The 16,266-nt window shown below is 46.0% G+C and overlaps 1 protein-coding gene across 2 annotated transcripts in view; it reads right to left on the bottom strand.

Annotated features, from left to right (window-relative positions):
- Nucleotides 1-6,368: 6,368 nt before the first annotated feature.
- The window catches only part of LOC144824397 (solute carrier family 22 member 7-like), a 327,454-nt gene continuing 317,556 nt past the window's right edge, over nucleotides 6,369-16,266 (bottom strand). For both annotated transcript variants that reach the window (XM_078683505.1, XM_078683506.1), the window contains 2 exons: nucleotides 10,831-11,037; nucleotides 6,369-6,574 (listed from right to left, as the gene is read on the bottom strand). In XM_078683505.1, the coding sequence (XP_078539631.1) occupies nucleotides 6,514-6,574; nucleotides 10,831-11,037 (268 nt within the window). In that variant the 3' untranslated portion in view covers nucleotides 6,369-6,513. The remainder of the gene's footprint in view (nucleotides 6,575-10,830; nucleotides 11,038-16,266) is intronic.

Raw genomic sequence — 16,266 nt, 5'->3', positions numbered from 1 at the left:
AAAAGAAAGGTTTTTAGGGCCTTTCGAAAGTGGGAGTATTGAGTGGAAGATCTGAGGTGGGTGGGAAGAGAGTTCCAAAAGGCGGGGGCAAGTGTGGAGAATTTCGTGCCCCCCCACTTTTTGCGCCTGAAGCGTGGGACTACCAACAAGTGTTGGGAAGATGAGCGTAATTCCCTGGCAGGGGCGTATGCCTTGATTTCCGCAGTAATGAAGGCGGGAGCCGTGCCAGCCTGGGCTTGAAAGGTGATACATCCCATCTTGAACTGGGCTCGTTCTCGAATAGGGAGCCAGTGCAGGGACTTTAGGAGAGGCGTAGCGTGATGGAATTTGGCCAAGTTGTAAACCAGGCGGGCCGCCTGGTTTTGGACCAGCTGTAAACGTCGCGTACTATAGGCGGGCATACCGCAATATAGAGCATTTCCAAGTCCAAGCGGGAGACCACCATCGCTAGGACAATGAGATTTAGGGCAGAGAACGAAAAAAAACGGGAAACTTTACGGATGGTGCGAAGTGAGAGGAAGGAAGAGGACACCACCGAACTGACCTGGGAGTGCAGGGTGAGTTGGTTATTCAGCTTGATCCCTAACGTTTTCACGGAGGAAGAAGGGGAGGGAGGGGACCTAGTGAGGGGGGCCAGAAGAGAGAGGTCCAGGGACTGGAGCAACCACCTGTCAGAATCAACTCGGTCTTGTCTGGATTTAACTTTAGGTGGGTGTAATTCATCCTGTCCCGGATGAAGAGCATGGTGGACTGAAAATTCTCCATGGACTCAGGGGATGGGGACAGGGTGAAGATAAGCTGCAGGTCATCCGCATAATTGAGAACTGTGACTTCCATTTGGTGAAGGGCGAAAATGAGAGGGGCGATGTACAAATTAAATAAGAGGGGAGAAAGGGAGGAGCCCTGGGGGACCCCGCATGGAACTTTCCGGAAGTCCGCCGAAAAGTCGCCCAGGCGTACTGCCTGGATGCGGTCCCTCAGGAAGGAGGACAGCCAGACCAAGGCCGAACCTCCGATCCCCGCCGCAATGACACGAGAAAGTAAGATGGAATGATCGACGTGTCAAAGGCGGCGGAGAGGTCGAGGAGGACCAGGGCCTGGGGATGGTTGGTGTCCATACCCTCTCTGAGGTTGTCCAGGACTGATAGCACCACGGACTCCGTGGAGTGTGCGGGGCGGAACCCAGCATGCCGGGGGGCTAAAACCTCGCTCTCCTCCACAAAGGTGCTGAGCGTACGGGTGACATGGCGCTCTAGTACCTTCCCTAGGAAGGGCAATAATGAAATAGGGCGGTAGTTGACAAGAGCGGAGGGGTCGGCTCCAGGTTTCTTTAGGATGGGCAAAATGGTGGCTGTTTTTAGGGATTGAATAACAATGCCCTGAGACAGTGAGCTGTTGAGAAGTTTGAGAGGGGGCTGCACACAGGTGGAGTAGATATGTCTAAGGATGTGAGGGGGACAGGGATCCAGGGGTGAGCCTGATTTAACCATCGAGAGGAGGGTAAGAAAGGCCTCCTCTGTCAAAGGGGGGAGGGATTCAAGCCGGGCCTCGCCTAACGGACACTGGGGGTCGACAAAAGTAGGGGGGGGAGGAGGGATGTTTGCTTTGATATTAGAGATTTTCTCTAAAAAGTAGGTGTTAAGGGAGTCGCAAAGATCCTGGGAGGGAGGAGGTTTGAGGGTGGCTCTGTCGGAGTAGGCCAGATCGTGTACTATAGAGAAAATTTCTCTGGGCTGATTTTCAGCGGCTAGAATTTTTGAGGAGAAAAAGGCGGTCTTAGTGGCCAGGATTGCTCTTTTATACTGGGATAGGAGAGCGGAGTACTGGGTTTTAAGGTTTGGGCAGTAATTACGCCTCCAGGCCCGCTCAGCATGACGTACTGAGAGTTTTAGGGCCTTGAGTTCTTCATTAAACCAGCGATTAGCGTCATTCGGACGTCTGGAAGACACCCGCCTGAGGGGAGCGACAGAGTCGCTGCCCGACAGGAGCCAGGAGTTTATAGAGTCGGCTTGGGCGGAAGATGACAGGCCGTCTAGGTCCGGGCTAGATGCGGAGAGTGTGGCAGACAGAGCGGCCACATCCACCTTGCTCCAAGAGCGCGCCCAGGTGTTTCTGGGAAGGAGAGGCTTGGTGACTGGGTTAAGGGGCAGGGAGAAGGATATCAGAAATTGATCAGACCAGGTGCAAGGGGAAATAGACAAGGAGGCTATCGGGCAGTTGAGAGACCAGATCTGATCAAGGATGTGACCCTGATTATGAGTGGGAGAGTGAACGTGGGAGTCGAAGTTGAGGGAACGAAGGGTTTCTGAGAATTCTTTGGAAGTAGAGCATTCTGCGGGGTCGGAGGGCCAGAAGTTAAAGTCTCCTAACACCAATATGGAGGAGTTATTGACCGCAAGGGTGGCCACTAGATCTTGGAACCCGGGGAGAAAGAGTTGGGAGGGCTGGGGGGGACGGTACATAAGCAGGCAGGTAAGCGGGACTCTGAAAGATGCTGAGCGAGCGACTAAAAAGTCGGCAGAGCCAATGGAGGAAAAGGTTAAGGACTGAAAAGAGAACTCTCTACGAGCAATCAGTGCGACGCCGCCTCCTGATTTACCGGAGGAAAGGTCGGTGCGCAGAGCGTAGTATGCGACGGGAAGGGTGGCTAAGAAAGAGGGGAGGGAGTGGTCGGCGAACCAAGTCTCTGTGAGAAATAGGAGGTCTGGTTTGTGCAGGTCTAGTAACACAAATAGTTCATGGCAGTGCTTGACTGCTGACCTGGTGTTGAGGTAATACACGGAAAGGGTTGTGGGTACAGGGGGGGCAAGGTGGACGGGAGGAGGGTTAGGGGAAGAGGGGGAAGGGAGGACAAGAACGGGAAAGAGGGGAGAGGGCATGGAGCCGTCAAACCCAATTTACCAATGTGCAAAGTCACAGAACATCCAAGGGCCACGGTCCCTGGAGATTGTGAAGCTGTGCCGGTGAATATTGAATAGTCCGGGCATGATGGGGAGCCCCTAGGTCCGGTCGGCCGCGGACGGGCGCAGACGGGCTTACCTCGGCACGCCCGCTGCACTCGTCCGCTGCGCTTCCGGAAGATGCACATATTAAATAGATAGATAGGGCGGCCGGGGGCGTGGCCTCTGAAAAGGGGGCGTGGCCTCCGGGCGCGCCGGGATTGCGGCAGAGAAGTTTGTTTAGAGGGGCCGCACCAGCGCTAAATTGGCTGGGTGACCAGAAGTGAGGAGGCGAAGGAGGTAGGTAGTGACACAGAAATACAGTGACTCTCAAATGCAATATTTTAAATGCAATATTTTAAAAGTACAGGTGTAAAAACAATTAGCACTCCCGGCTTTTCGCCTCAGGAGCTCAGTGCAGTCAGGTCTTGGGCGCTTGCAATCAGCGTCTATATGAAGGGCGGCGGCCTGGGGGCGTGGCCTCTGAAAAGAGGGCGTGGCCTCCGGGCGCGCCGGGATGGCGGCAAAGAAGTTTGTTTAGAGGGGCCGTGCCAGCGCTAAATCGGCTGGGTGACCAGAAGTGAGGAGGCGAAGCAGGTAGGTAGTGACACAGAAATACAGTGACTCTCAAATGCAATATTTTAAATGCAATATTTTAAAAGTACAGGTGTAAAAACAATTAGCACTCCCGGCTTTTCACCTCAGGAGCTCAGTGCAGTCAGATCTTGGGCGCTTGCAATCAGCGTCTATATGAAGGGCGGCGGCCGGGGGCGTGGCCTCTGAAAAGGGGGCATGGCCTCCGGGCGCGCCGGGATGGCGGCAGAGAAGTTTGTTTAGAGGGGCCGCGCCAGCGCTAAATCGGCTGGGTGACCAGAAGTGAGGAGGCGAAGCAGGTAGGTAGTGACACAGAAATACAGTGACTCTCAAATGCAATATTTTAAATGCAATATTTTAAAAGTACAGGTGTAAAAACAATTAGCACTCCCGGCTTTCCGCCTCAGGAGCTCAGTGCAGTCAGGTCTTGGGCGCTTGCAATCAGCGTCTATATGAAGGGCAGCGGCCTGGGGGCGTGGCCTCTGAAAAGGGGGCGTGGCCTCCGTGCGCGCCGGGATGGCGGCAGGGAAGTTTGTTTAGAGGGGCCGCGCCAGCGCTAAATCGGCTGGGTGACCAGAAGTGAGGAGGCAAAGCAGGTAGGTAGTGACACAGAAATACAGTGACTCTCAAATGCAATATTTTAAAAGTACAGGTTTACAAACAATTAGCACTCCCGGCTTTTCGCCTCAGGAGCTCAGTGCAGTCAGGTCTTGGGCGCTTACAATCAGCGTCTATATGAAGGGCGGCGGCCGGGGGCGTGGCATCTGAAAAGGGGGCGTGGTCTCCGGGCGCGCTGGGATGGCGGCAGAGAAGTTTGTTTAGAGGGGCCGCGCCAGCGCTAAATCGGCTGGGTGACCAGAAGTGAGGAGGCGAAACAGGTAGGTAGTGACACAGAAATACAGTGACTCTCAAATGCAATATTTTAAAAGTACAGGTTTAAAAACAATTAGCACTCCCGGCTTTTCGCCTCAGGAGCTCAGTGCAGTCAGCGTTCTTTGTTGAATTGTTTATTGTTTGGGTGCTTCTAATGCTTTGTATATTTTCATAAACTAAGCTTGCCTGCTCTGTGCCACACCAACCAGGGTTTTAGCACTGGTTTAAATATTTGAAACTGTACATAAGAGTGACAGGATATAGGACTTAATATTTGGGGGTACGCATCCTCCCCCAATTAATAAGCGTTCCTTACAAAGATGTATCTAGGTGTTTTCTTTACAGGAAGTTTTTTGATGTGTTATGTTATGTTATGTTACTTTATTTCTTTTATAGCGCACGGCAACTCCAGAGGAGCATCCCGGCGCTTTGGCAAAGAAAGGAACAGCATGAAAAGCAACCACACAACAGAAAAAGAGATAAAAGGACTAATTCCTAAAAAGCCATGTCTTCAAGTCCTTTCTAAAAGCAAGAAGACAGGGGGCCGATCTCAGGGACAGTGGCAGTTCATTCCAAGCCTTGGGAGTCAAATAACGAAAAGATCGACCTCCCAAGCGTACACGACGGATTGCAGGGACAGTCAGTAAAGACAGACCCGATGACCTGAGAGTCCTGCCTGGCACATACCGAGAAAAACGTTTCCCAAGGTATTTGGGGCCAATACCATGTAGGGCCTTAAAGGCCACCGTCAGGCATTTAAAAAGGACTCGCTTGGAGATAGGCAGCCAATGAAGGGTGTTCAATAAGGCAGTGGCACCAGCTCTCCTCGGGAGTCCAAAGATGGCACGGGCTGCCGAATTTTGGACCACTTGCAAACGGGTCACAAGGTATTTCGGTAGACCCAAAAACAGTGTGTAAATCTCTGACAAATAATTAAAGTACTAATTGTTTTCTTTCACTTTCCTCCATTAAATTACGATACCCCCTTTGAGCAAAGATTTTGATAGTAGTTTAATTGCGTTCCTCGATCCCAAAAATGCCTTCGATCTGGAGACGCTACTTCTTTTAGCTGGTACAAAAACAAATAGACTACAGTTCCATTTTACCAGGTCAATCATTCTAATTATTTAAAGTTGTCTAGCCCTAGAGGCACCAAACAAAAGGGCTTTTTTTTTTTACATATAAATGCATAAGACTACTGCTAAACATGAACCTTTCCAAAGAACATGTAGGAGGTAGTAGTCACTCCTCTTCTTTTTGAGTTATACTTTATGTACACCGCTTTCCTCAGCATAGTGTAGCCCTCAGCTGCAAAGAAGGGCAGTCCAAATTGTGGACATGACTAAGAGGACTTTAACATGAGGTGCCCAGAGTATGAAAAAGTACTAGGATTGCCTGTATGACAAAACTAGGAGAATGATAGCATACTTGTACTACTCTAGGGTCTTCAAACACTACTCTCTCCTATAGCATCTGAGACTCCAAGAACTTACTTTTACCAGGGTCCATAAAAGAATAAAGATTCCCCAGTCGGCCATCTTGGGAAGGGATGGGAGGCATGGGAGGCTAACTTTTTGCTTTGGAGGGTTCTGGTGTGGAGCTGAAGCTCACTATGTAATTCATGTGGCGAGGAAGACTAACGAGGAGGTAATATTCCTGTGAAATGAATCCACCTCTCTTTCCGTAGGAGGCCCTTGGTCCCATGCAGCTCGTTCAGGAGACGAAGACGAGAGTATGCTGCTTTCATATTAGACACGCAGGATTACCATGAAACTTTACTCAATGCTTTACACTGAATAAATGTGTTCCCAATGCTATAAAAAATGACACAAGTTCTTCAAGAATATGATTGTACAGCCCCCCTATAGATGCAGTAAACCCAAATATATTAAGCAATTTCCAAGCTACTGTAAAGGCTTATAGTGAGTAGTATTTTACAAAAGATATAAATCAGATCAGCAGTTGGTATCATTTTGAGATTTACTAAAAAAGTGAAATTTACAGCCAAGAAATTGTTGGATAGCTTGAAATCTGGGATTCCAAAACATTTCATCTTGTGATCTATCAGTGAATCTTTAGTGTCCTTTTAAGCCAGACAGTAGTGGTTCTAAAATGTCTGCATCTGAATGACCTCTTTTGGATCCACCGTGGGGCTCATGGCTTTATCCCTGTGGACAAAAAAATATATGTTATGTGTGAGAATCAAAAACCAAAAAGAGTTATGATTGTTCAGCAATGACCTAATTGACATTTAGCAGGTATTAACCATTTTATAAAACAAAATTGATAACCCATTCAAATCCCCTGCTAACTTACTGTCACATTGCTTGGGGACAAAAATCCACTTACACACAAGGCCAAAAGCAGAGAAAGGCATGCTTTATCCGGCCACATTCCTTCAAACTGAATTTTTTAACTCTACTTCTGTCCTTTCTGACCTGGAGCAGCACTGCATCCAAGCAAATTCAACACACTCCCTCAGTCCAACTCCAAATTCTTTTTTTGTGTTAGAGCCAATGCATCTGGCTGTTAATGATAGCCAGGAGAGAGTTGTTTGATGTAGTATATCCCTTTTTAAGTATGTTAATGTTGTCTGTTTCAGAGAGTTGCACCTGATGTTCATGTGGCATAGACAAAGGTGCTGATCTCCATGCTCAGATAACAGAAATCTTGGGCACCCCAATAACAATAATAGTGTAATTTCTATACCCAATTTTCAGATGGTTTCTCCATTCTAAGGAGCTTACACCTTATTCACTCAGATCCATAAAATTCCTGTGCTGTTTTCATAAGGCATGTTCTTTAATGGAGATATGCGGAGCTGCCGGATGTATGACATTACAACGCATGCTTTTACATCGCATGCTTTTACAACGCGTTTTTTACAACGCATACCATTACAACGCATAGTGCTTTTAGGCGCTGGATAGTGAATTGTTTAATTTACTATTCCAACTCCAGTCCCCATGGATAGTAGGGAAGGTGTTGGATAGTACATTAAACCTACTCCCTATCCTAGAGCGCCCCCAGCGCAATGCGTTGTAATGGTTTGCGTTGTAAAAGTTGCGTTGTAAAGGCATTGCATGGTAAAAGTTGCGTTGTAAAGGCATTGCATGGTAAAAGTTGCGTTGTAATGGTTGTTTACCGGAGCTGCCATCTAAGCTTCTATGCAGACCTTTAGAAACACTAATATTGACTCAACATATATACATTTTGCTAACAAAATGGTTATCAGGTTTGTGATCGAATTTATGGTGTTCTTTTAATTTTATTTTTACCCATATCATCTATTTGTCATGGTTCTGTTGTGAGGGAAGAATCCTGAGAAGCGTGACCCAATGTCACAAGCATCTTCTAATGAAGGCAGAAACAGCCAAGCACAAATGTTGTGGGCATACATTTGCATGTTAGCAGATCAGTGCACTTATTCAAAAAACACAAACATAACTCAAACTGTATACTCAGACCGTGTACTTGGGAAGGTAGATTTTGGTGAAAACCCTGATTTACGCTCTGACGTCAGACCCTTCTATTGTGGCAGGTTTTCAGCAGAGTACTTGCAGGGTGCACACTTTGCACACAGAATGACCACGCGACCGCACTCTACCAGAAGCTTAAAGTATGAGTTAGACCCGTTGCAATGGGTAATAACTGTACAGACAGGGACTTACCATGTGCTATTCAGAAGAGTAATCCCCTGTCGGAGTGGAAATGCTTACATTTTATTTATTTATTTTATTTCTTGCATTTATAGGGCGCACAGCTACCCAACAAAGGGTTTCCCGGCGCAGTAGATCCAACTGTAAATATGGCTTCAGAATACTAAATATTAAACAGCCACGTTTTAAAGGCCTTTCTGAATTTAATATAGCTCAGCTCAGACCGCAATGTATGTGGCATTGAATTCCAAAGTGAAGGTCCAAGGAATGAGAAGGACTTGCCACCCATACGTGACAGCTTGATCTTTGGAATTTCAAAGTAGTTGGCCGTGGAAGACCGGAGGAACCTGGAGGGATGATAGGGGCGCACAAGGTTTTGCAGATATTTTGGAGCGGTATTGGTGGCAATCCTGTGCATAAAGCATAGAGATTTAAACTTGACTCGGTTTTCAATTTTTAACCAATGTAGATTCCTGATATATTTAGTAGTTGGAGTGGAGATGGGAATTTTCCATAGTAGTCTAGCTGCTGCATTTTGTACTGTCTGTAGCCTGCGGACAGTGGCTTTATTTGCCCCCAGGTACAGAACGTTGCCATAGTCTAGCCTCGATGTTATTAGAGCATTGACAACAGTTTTACATTTACCACCTTCATGGAGCAGGTGTTGAAAGTGAGCTGTTGGGTAGGTGGAGGATGGATGGAGTGGAGTTGCGGCAGTAGGTGAGAAGGAGAGAAAGATGCCACTGCCAGGTGGGACCATTACATGCTCCTCTCAGGAAGCGCCAATGACAGTAGCTTAGCTGTTGTGGCAGCCAAAGCCGTGAGAGCCTTTATCAGTCTATTTTACTGGCTGGTAAAATCAGATCTGGTGCAATTGCACCCAGGAAAATCAGAGGCGGAAACACTGCACTGGTCAAGTTGAGGTGGGTGGTACTGCTCCTTCTGGCTTATAATCGGTCCCCAAGGGAAACAACCTTTACAACGCAACTTTTACAATGCACTACCATTACAACGAAACTTTTACAACGCAACATCATTACATCGCATGCCATTACAACGCAACCATTACAACGCATGACACTACAATGCATATCACTACTACGCATGTCATTACAACGCATACCATTACAACGCATAACATTACAACGTATAATACCCTTACACCTTTCAACACTTGCCCTGGAGTTAGAATAGTAATTTATACCCCTACACTATCCAACACTTACCCTACTGTTGCACCCACTGGAGTTAGAATAGTAATTTTTACCCCTACACTATCCAACACTTACCCTACTGTTGCACCCCCTGGAGTTAGAATAGTAATTTTTACCCCTACACTATCCAACACTTACCCTACTGTTGCACCGCCTGGAGTTAGAATAGTATTTTTTACCCCTTCACTATCCAATACTTACCATACATGCAATGTAATGTTATGCGTTGTGATGGTATGCGTTGTAAAGGTAGTATGCGTTGTAATGGAATGCGTTGTAAAGGCAGTTTTTAAAAATTCTTTGTAATGGCATGCTTTGTAATGGCATGCGTTGTAATGGATGTTGCGTTGTAAAAAATGTGTTGTAAAGGTATATGTTGTAAAAGTATGCCTTGTAACATCATACTTCCGTCCCCAAAGTCTCTCTCTTTTAATGTCTTGAAAGAACTCTCCAGTCTGCTCTCCATCACTCCTTGATAACATACTAAAGAGACAATCCACGAAGGCCTCAGAAAGGTGATCATCCCTCAGGCCTGGGGACAGACATTCACAGAGGTCCAGGAAACGCAAGCAGGGTCCAGATGTTTCACAGGTAGAATAGGCCAGTCCTGCTATTGTTTCCATGACATATGAAAAGCAAGACTTCTGCGAAGGCTTTCTCACAATCTGATCTCCATTTCGCATAGAACAAAAAGCATCTGGACTTTACTTAGGGCTTCCTTTCTGTACTACCAAGTAAAGAGGAAGGGAAATTCAATTATAGCCATTCTTTTATTTCTATGTGAAACCAAAGTCAGATAAGAAATCCTTCGTTGTAGCCTATATAATAAGTGGGGAAAATCAGCTTGATGTATTGATGTCTGCTACTCTAATGCCCACCCCCTTAGATGCAACAGGGCTCTATTGAATCCCTCAGGTTTTCAGGGAAAGCAACAAATGTTACAAAGAGAGAAGAAAGAATACAAGGGTAAGCAATCAAAATGCATGCTCATCAATGTAAACAGGACATGACAGATAAATTAAAGAGGAGATTGAGAAAGGGTTGCAAGGGGTCATACAATGCCAACATAGCACACCAACAGAGGCTTGACACAGGTGGAGTTTTGTGGCTCACTGGTTAGAGGCGGCAGACCCGTAAGCAGAGAACAGCCCGGGACCAGGGTTCAATTCCCGATGCGGCAGGGTCGTGGACCAGGGTCAGCGGACTCGATAATTCTCGCCTCGGTGCCTACTCTAAACCAGAGAACACACTTGACAACTCTGGGCGTTAAGCTTGCCTCATCTCTACAACGGCCCCCCACAGACGCCGGGGATGCCTGGTTTCACCTTGGAGATACCCAGAAAGGGACCATCTCACAGGGAAAGCCAGGACGGGTTCCCCAGCGGTCTTCAGCACCAGGACACTCCATGGAGTCGCGGTGCGCTTTACAAGTACACCCACATTTACATTTACAGTTATATTTATGTTTTTTATAGACTGCTGAAGATGTTCAAACTATAAATGTCCCTCCTATAGATGGCAATACATACAGAATATAGGGGCAAGCCTTACCATGTCTCTTCAACATCCTTTACTGTCTCAGGTAGCCGCATGTTGAAAGTCTCATGAAGGCAATAAGTCACCAAGCCGCTGAGAATGGCTACTGAGCAGTAGATAACCTGCGGCAAAGGTTTCCATGCTTCATCGAGGAGCAGGATTAGTGGAGCAACAGATGTGCCTATGCGGCCAATAAATGAGTTGAACCCAAAGCCATTGTGCCTGGAAGAAGAGAGAGCAAGAGAGGCCTGAAGCCAAAGATATCCAAGTCCAAGCTAGGGCAATGTCTTCATACACTGTTATACCAATATTTGCACATGAATGCACAACACTCATCAGCTATCTCAACACGATTTGGGAGTTGCATCTCAATAGTTAATTCGGACCTGATGTATATACTGTTTGTATGTACACTTTTTAGCAACAGCTGTATACTTACCGCCAATATGAAGGTCTGCCTACCCAATTTAAATGTGGATGGACCTTCAGTTTGGCCACTCCGTCTCAGCTGTGGTCAAACTTCTCTCTAGGGAGTAAGGGCCTACCACCCAATTCATATGGGTGGGCAGAGAGCCAGTTTTTTACTGTTCCTTGTCACCAGGAACAGTAAAACCATTATAATGGCTACAGAATCATTGCATACACTCTACACAGAAAAAAAACTAAAGAAAAGAAGAGTGCTTGGTATCACAAGTATATCTCCCACATTTCCCTGGTATCCATTTTAAACACTGTCTTAGATTTCCAGGTTAAAATTATTATTGAATGTATTGTATTAAGTGAGCTCCAGAAACTGGAATAACAACAATAAAACAATGACCAACCCTTCCACTCTTCAGTCCACCATTACTTCATATCTCAATATTAAAATTGTTTTTTTACATTTAAAATATAATTTCTTGTTCAGTGTCTTGGGATCCTGATAGCATATAGCATAACAACATGTGCAGCAGTATTTACTTTCAATATAAGCAAGTGAGTGTTTCTGGCTAATCAGTAATGACCCATTGTTACGCTGTCCCCTATGTAGCGATTTGCACTGCATTGCATTAATAAAGATTAATTAAGCCAGGTGGCATTACATAGCTTCATAAATTTCATTTTTAATTTGCGTCGCTCTTGCATCACGTTGCGTGGCGCAAGAGTGATGCGAAGGGGCTTATAAATATGCTGCCAAGTTTAATAGAAGTACAGGAGCAGGTGCTGAAAAGACCATGGTGTGCATGGCTCCCACGACTCCCTTAATCCTGCACAGCCGATAACAGCAGTGGGAGATTACACGAAAAAGCCATATATCGCATAACATTATAAATGGGAAACTTTAAATAAAGGGGCTGCTTTTCAACTCAGGATTCTGAGTGACATCAACAACTCGAGTTTCGCTGTCGTCTATTTAATGTCACTTCGTAGCCCTCACTAAAATAAACACCGTTATTCACAGTTACCCAGCTAGAAATCTATATATTTATCATCTCCCAGGTTGCAACCAAGTATTTGCGGAACAAGCTCGAAAGCTTATGGCGCTTTCTTGGGGACAGTAATATCCTATGAAATATTTTGAAAAATCCACTCACGATAAAACATACGTGAACGGTTTAGCCTACTTCAGTCATTCTGCTGACCAACTCACAAAAAAGTTAATGCCAATGATCTGCTATTTTCTCCCCAAACTTTATCATACAAAATGGCCCATATACTCTTGATTGGTCTGACTATCTTGCCATTATCCTACACATAAAATTAATAACAAAGAGACTTAGGGGCACATTAGGATGGCGGGCGGGCTTTGCCCGCCCGACACCCTAGTGGTAAACGGGGCCGCCCGCCTAAAGGGCGGGGGTCCCGAACTGAGGATTAGGATGCGCCCGCCACACAGGCGGGCGCATTCTGTATATGTACCATTGCGGCGGGCGGAGCTGAAATCTCCGCCCGCCGCAGTATTAGAAATGCACCATTTGCATTTCAAAGCGCTACATGACAGGCACTGCGCGGTGCCTGCCATGTTGCACCTTGAAATGCGGGGAGGTACCATAGGTACCCCCCATGTGCACCCCCCAAGCCACGGACTCCCAGAGGGCCTGCAACAGGCCCTCGCAGGGAGTCTCCGCATGCCTTTCCGTGGCGGCCACGGAAAAGCTTTGGTGATAGCCCATTGTAATATGGCGGGCGGTGTCTAACAACACAAGGCGACCGGGGCGGAAAACATGCGGGCGGTGTTTCTCACCGCCGCGGTCCCCCCCGCCATACTAATATGGTGGGGGGGAATTGGGCTGTGGATGTCGGGCGGATTTCCTCCGCCAGGCTGGCGGTGACTAGCGCCGGCCTGGCGAAGGAAATCCGCCCGACATCCTAGTGGACCCCTTAGGGTCTGATTAAGAATTTGGTAGGGTGGGAGTAGGGCGCCACACCACCGATCTGCTCCTGCACGGCCAAACTCTACCATGGGCTGCCCACCAGACTACATGTTTCCACATAGTCTGGAGGGCCGTCCTTTGGCGTTCCACAGCGGTGCCTTTCAAAAATGCACCGCAATGGGAATGCCAAAACAAGTTCCTGCATGGCATGGACTATTAGGTCAATGCCGTGCAGGAACTGGGTGTGCATGAACACAGGGGAACACACCATGTGCCCCCACACATGCATCCCATGGGCCATGAGGCACTAGCACAGGGCCCCTTTGTTTCACAGCCACCCTAACAAATGCAGTTTCACTGTCATGGTTATGGACGCAGTGAGAAAACGTGTAATATGCTTGGCGGTGCTGCCTTCAAGACCTCAGTGCCAGGGATCATGAACCCCTGGCAGCTGTGGTGGTCCACTCACAGTCCGACTTCGGTACTCATAATATGGCAGTTGAACCACTGGTGCGGCGGTCCCCAATCATCACCGCACCTCCACCACGGGTTTGGCGGTCAGATGGACTACCGAACTCGTAATCAGGCCCAAACTCACTGAAAGACTTAAAAGCTGAGAAGAAACTTAAAACTCACCCCACTCCAGTAACATTCAAATAAGTCCAGAAACATTTGATCCTCTCACAATATATTGAATAATGTAGGCAAACCTCTCCAACTGTTCTACTAAATCTAAGAAAGCAATTTTGAATGGCATGAACTGTTTTACTTATTTCTGCTGCAAGCTGGAATTTGTGTGTGTTTGTCTGAAGAGTAGTGACAAATGGCCCAATTCACAAAGGTAAACTGAGAGGAAAATCTAACTTCACAACTTTTGATGCTCACAAAGGGCGCACGCTCAACCGAGACAAAGTCTTGGTCTCAGTTAAACTCAAGATCAAAACATAAGTTTCACTGAGACAAATGTCTATCTTTACTACTTGTAAATGCCCTTTGTGAATACTGAAAGTTGCAAGGTTAGACTTTCATCTCAGTTTACCTTTGTTAATTGGATGCAAAGTCAGAAGCAGACTCCTCATTTCCTTTCCAAAATGCCGTCAATAAACCTGATCCACATGATCAGCTGATCCTAAACCATTTATAGTTGCATGGACACCTATTCCTCCCACCAGCCTATAAAGAGATTGGCATAACTGGGGGTAAAACAGGTGCCCATTGCAGTCCCCAGCAGCTGTCTATACATATGGGTAACACACATGAAAAAATATTTATAAGGCGATACAGGATCATGTCCAGCAACATCTCAGTATGGGGTGATAATGAGATGGACCAAGCATCGAGACAAGGCTTGTTACACCCCTGCAATGAATTTTCATCACTACATTCTCAAACAGGCCTACTAGCTCAGGAAGGTCTTCAATAAAAACTGGCATATCCTCAAAACTGATCAAATAATATATAAATACATGCATAAAAGTCCCCAGATCATGTTTAGGAAGAGCAGCTCACTCAGAGATAAACTGAATCACAATTTGGTCACACAGGTTTCCACCAATCGATATAGTGTAAGTAGCAGCAGCTTTTTCTGCTGCATGAGAGAAGTTCCAATTGCCTAAACATTTCTAACAGTAGATCAGAGGTCACTATGATTGCAACACAGATCACTTTTTTGCCCATGTGACAAACTATACACAGGCAGTGATATTCATCGAGCAAGGAAACGGATTCTTGAGCACAGAAGTGCTGTTCGTCATAATGACATACAGTATCCTGTAGTAAGACATTTCTTGGAGATACATTTTTGCAATGAAAACCTTCTCACATTTGTGGCAATTCATATCATCCCCCTTGATACCAGAAGGGTTGATATGGAATACAAACTGGGGGCACAATCTAAATAAATTCTGAATTTCGACACACTGACACCCAAGGGCCTGCATTCCAGTGATGAAATGTCTGTTTACCTAGGGTAATAATGCTAATTGATATATTTATTGTTCTCTTCTTTTTGCTATTTGTAATTTCAATTTTGTTTAACTGATTTAAACTTTTGTCTATATATTAAGTATTCATATTTTTGTTATTTCATATAGGTATATGCATCCATTGTATCAGAAGAGTAGCCCGGGAAGCACTGCACCTAATTTTGTATAGATCGCCACAGCAGGATTGCACCATGTTATTCAGAGTGAAAGCCCACATGGGCGGAATTTATGAAGGGTTGCACCATCAGTTTAACAGACAGTAGCCCACTGGGGCAACATTTCTAGTATGAAAGCATGTGGATGCTGCATGAACGTGCACAACCATTGGCATGTTCTCTCTGTCCTTATTTTCATTCTTCAATATTTGTATAATGATGTGAAGTACTATACAGCACAATCCTTTTCATTTCTCTTGGGGGGGGGCGCCAATGCTATATCATATAGCACTTTGCATTTAGGTCACAATACTCCTGCAGACCCTTTCACCTGCACTACCCTCCTCACAGATCGATTTTCACTCTACTCGGCCTCCCGCATGTGGAAATTCCTTGATTCCTTATTCTATTAGTGTTTGCTTAGTAAAACCTATTTGGGCATAACAAGACATGTCGGAAAGCTTCCTGTGATTAGGGTTCACAGCAGGGGTTTCGAGTGTGCTGCACCTGTCATTTCTTGCATCTACGGCATGAGACTCCATTCCATTTCCCAGAATCCATCAGGGGGACTACTACATCTAACTCTCTATCCTTTGATACTCACTGAGACCGTAACCTTTGTACAAGTTATGATATTACGCCGAATTGTATATATCCTGGTTTCATAACACCACATAAAATACATATACATTTGAATAGATTGTATGTAGTTGCTATTGCAACTTCAGTGTATTCTATCTTGTTTGTTTTGTCAACCCCTGCTTAATTTCATGATGTGTTCTGGGGAGGATATTCATTGGCATCCAGAAGAATGGAACTGGCTACCAAGAATATTGAACAACCAAGGTGTCTGACATAAGGGAGCTACGGTCTCTACTTCAGAGTCAAATGTAATACACATGACATTCTGGAATATAGCGGGAGCCAGGCGATTACTTGATGAAGGCCTCCACTCAA

Source organism: Lissotriton helveticus, chromosome 3_1 (genome assembly GCF_964261635.1).
Source record: "Lissotriton helveticus chromosome 3_1, aLisHel1.1, whole genome shotgun sequence".
Taxonomy (NCBI): Eukaryota; Metazoa; Chordata; class Amphibia; order Caudata; family Salamandridae; genus Lissotriton; species Lissotriton helveticus.
Note: the sequence above shows the minus strand (reverse complement) of the source record. Positions and strands in the feature narration are given on the sequence as shown.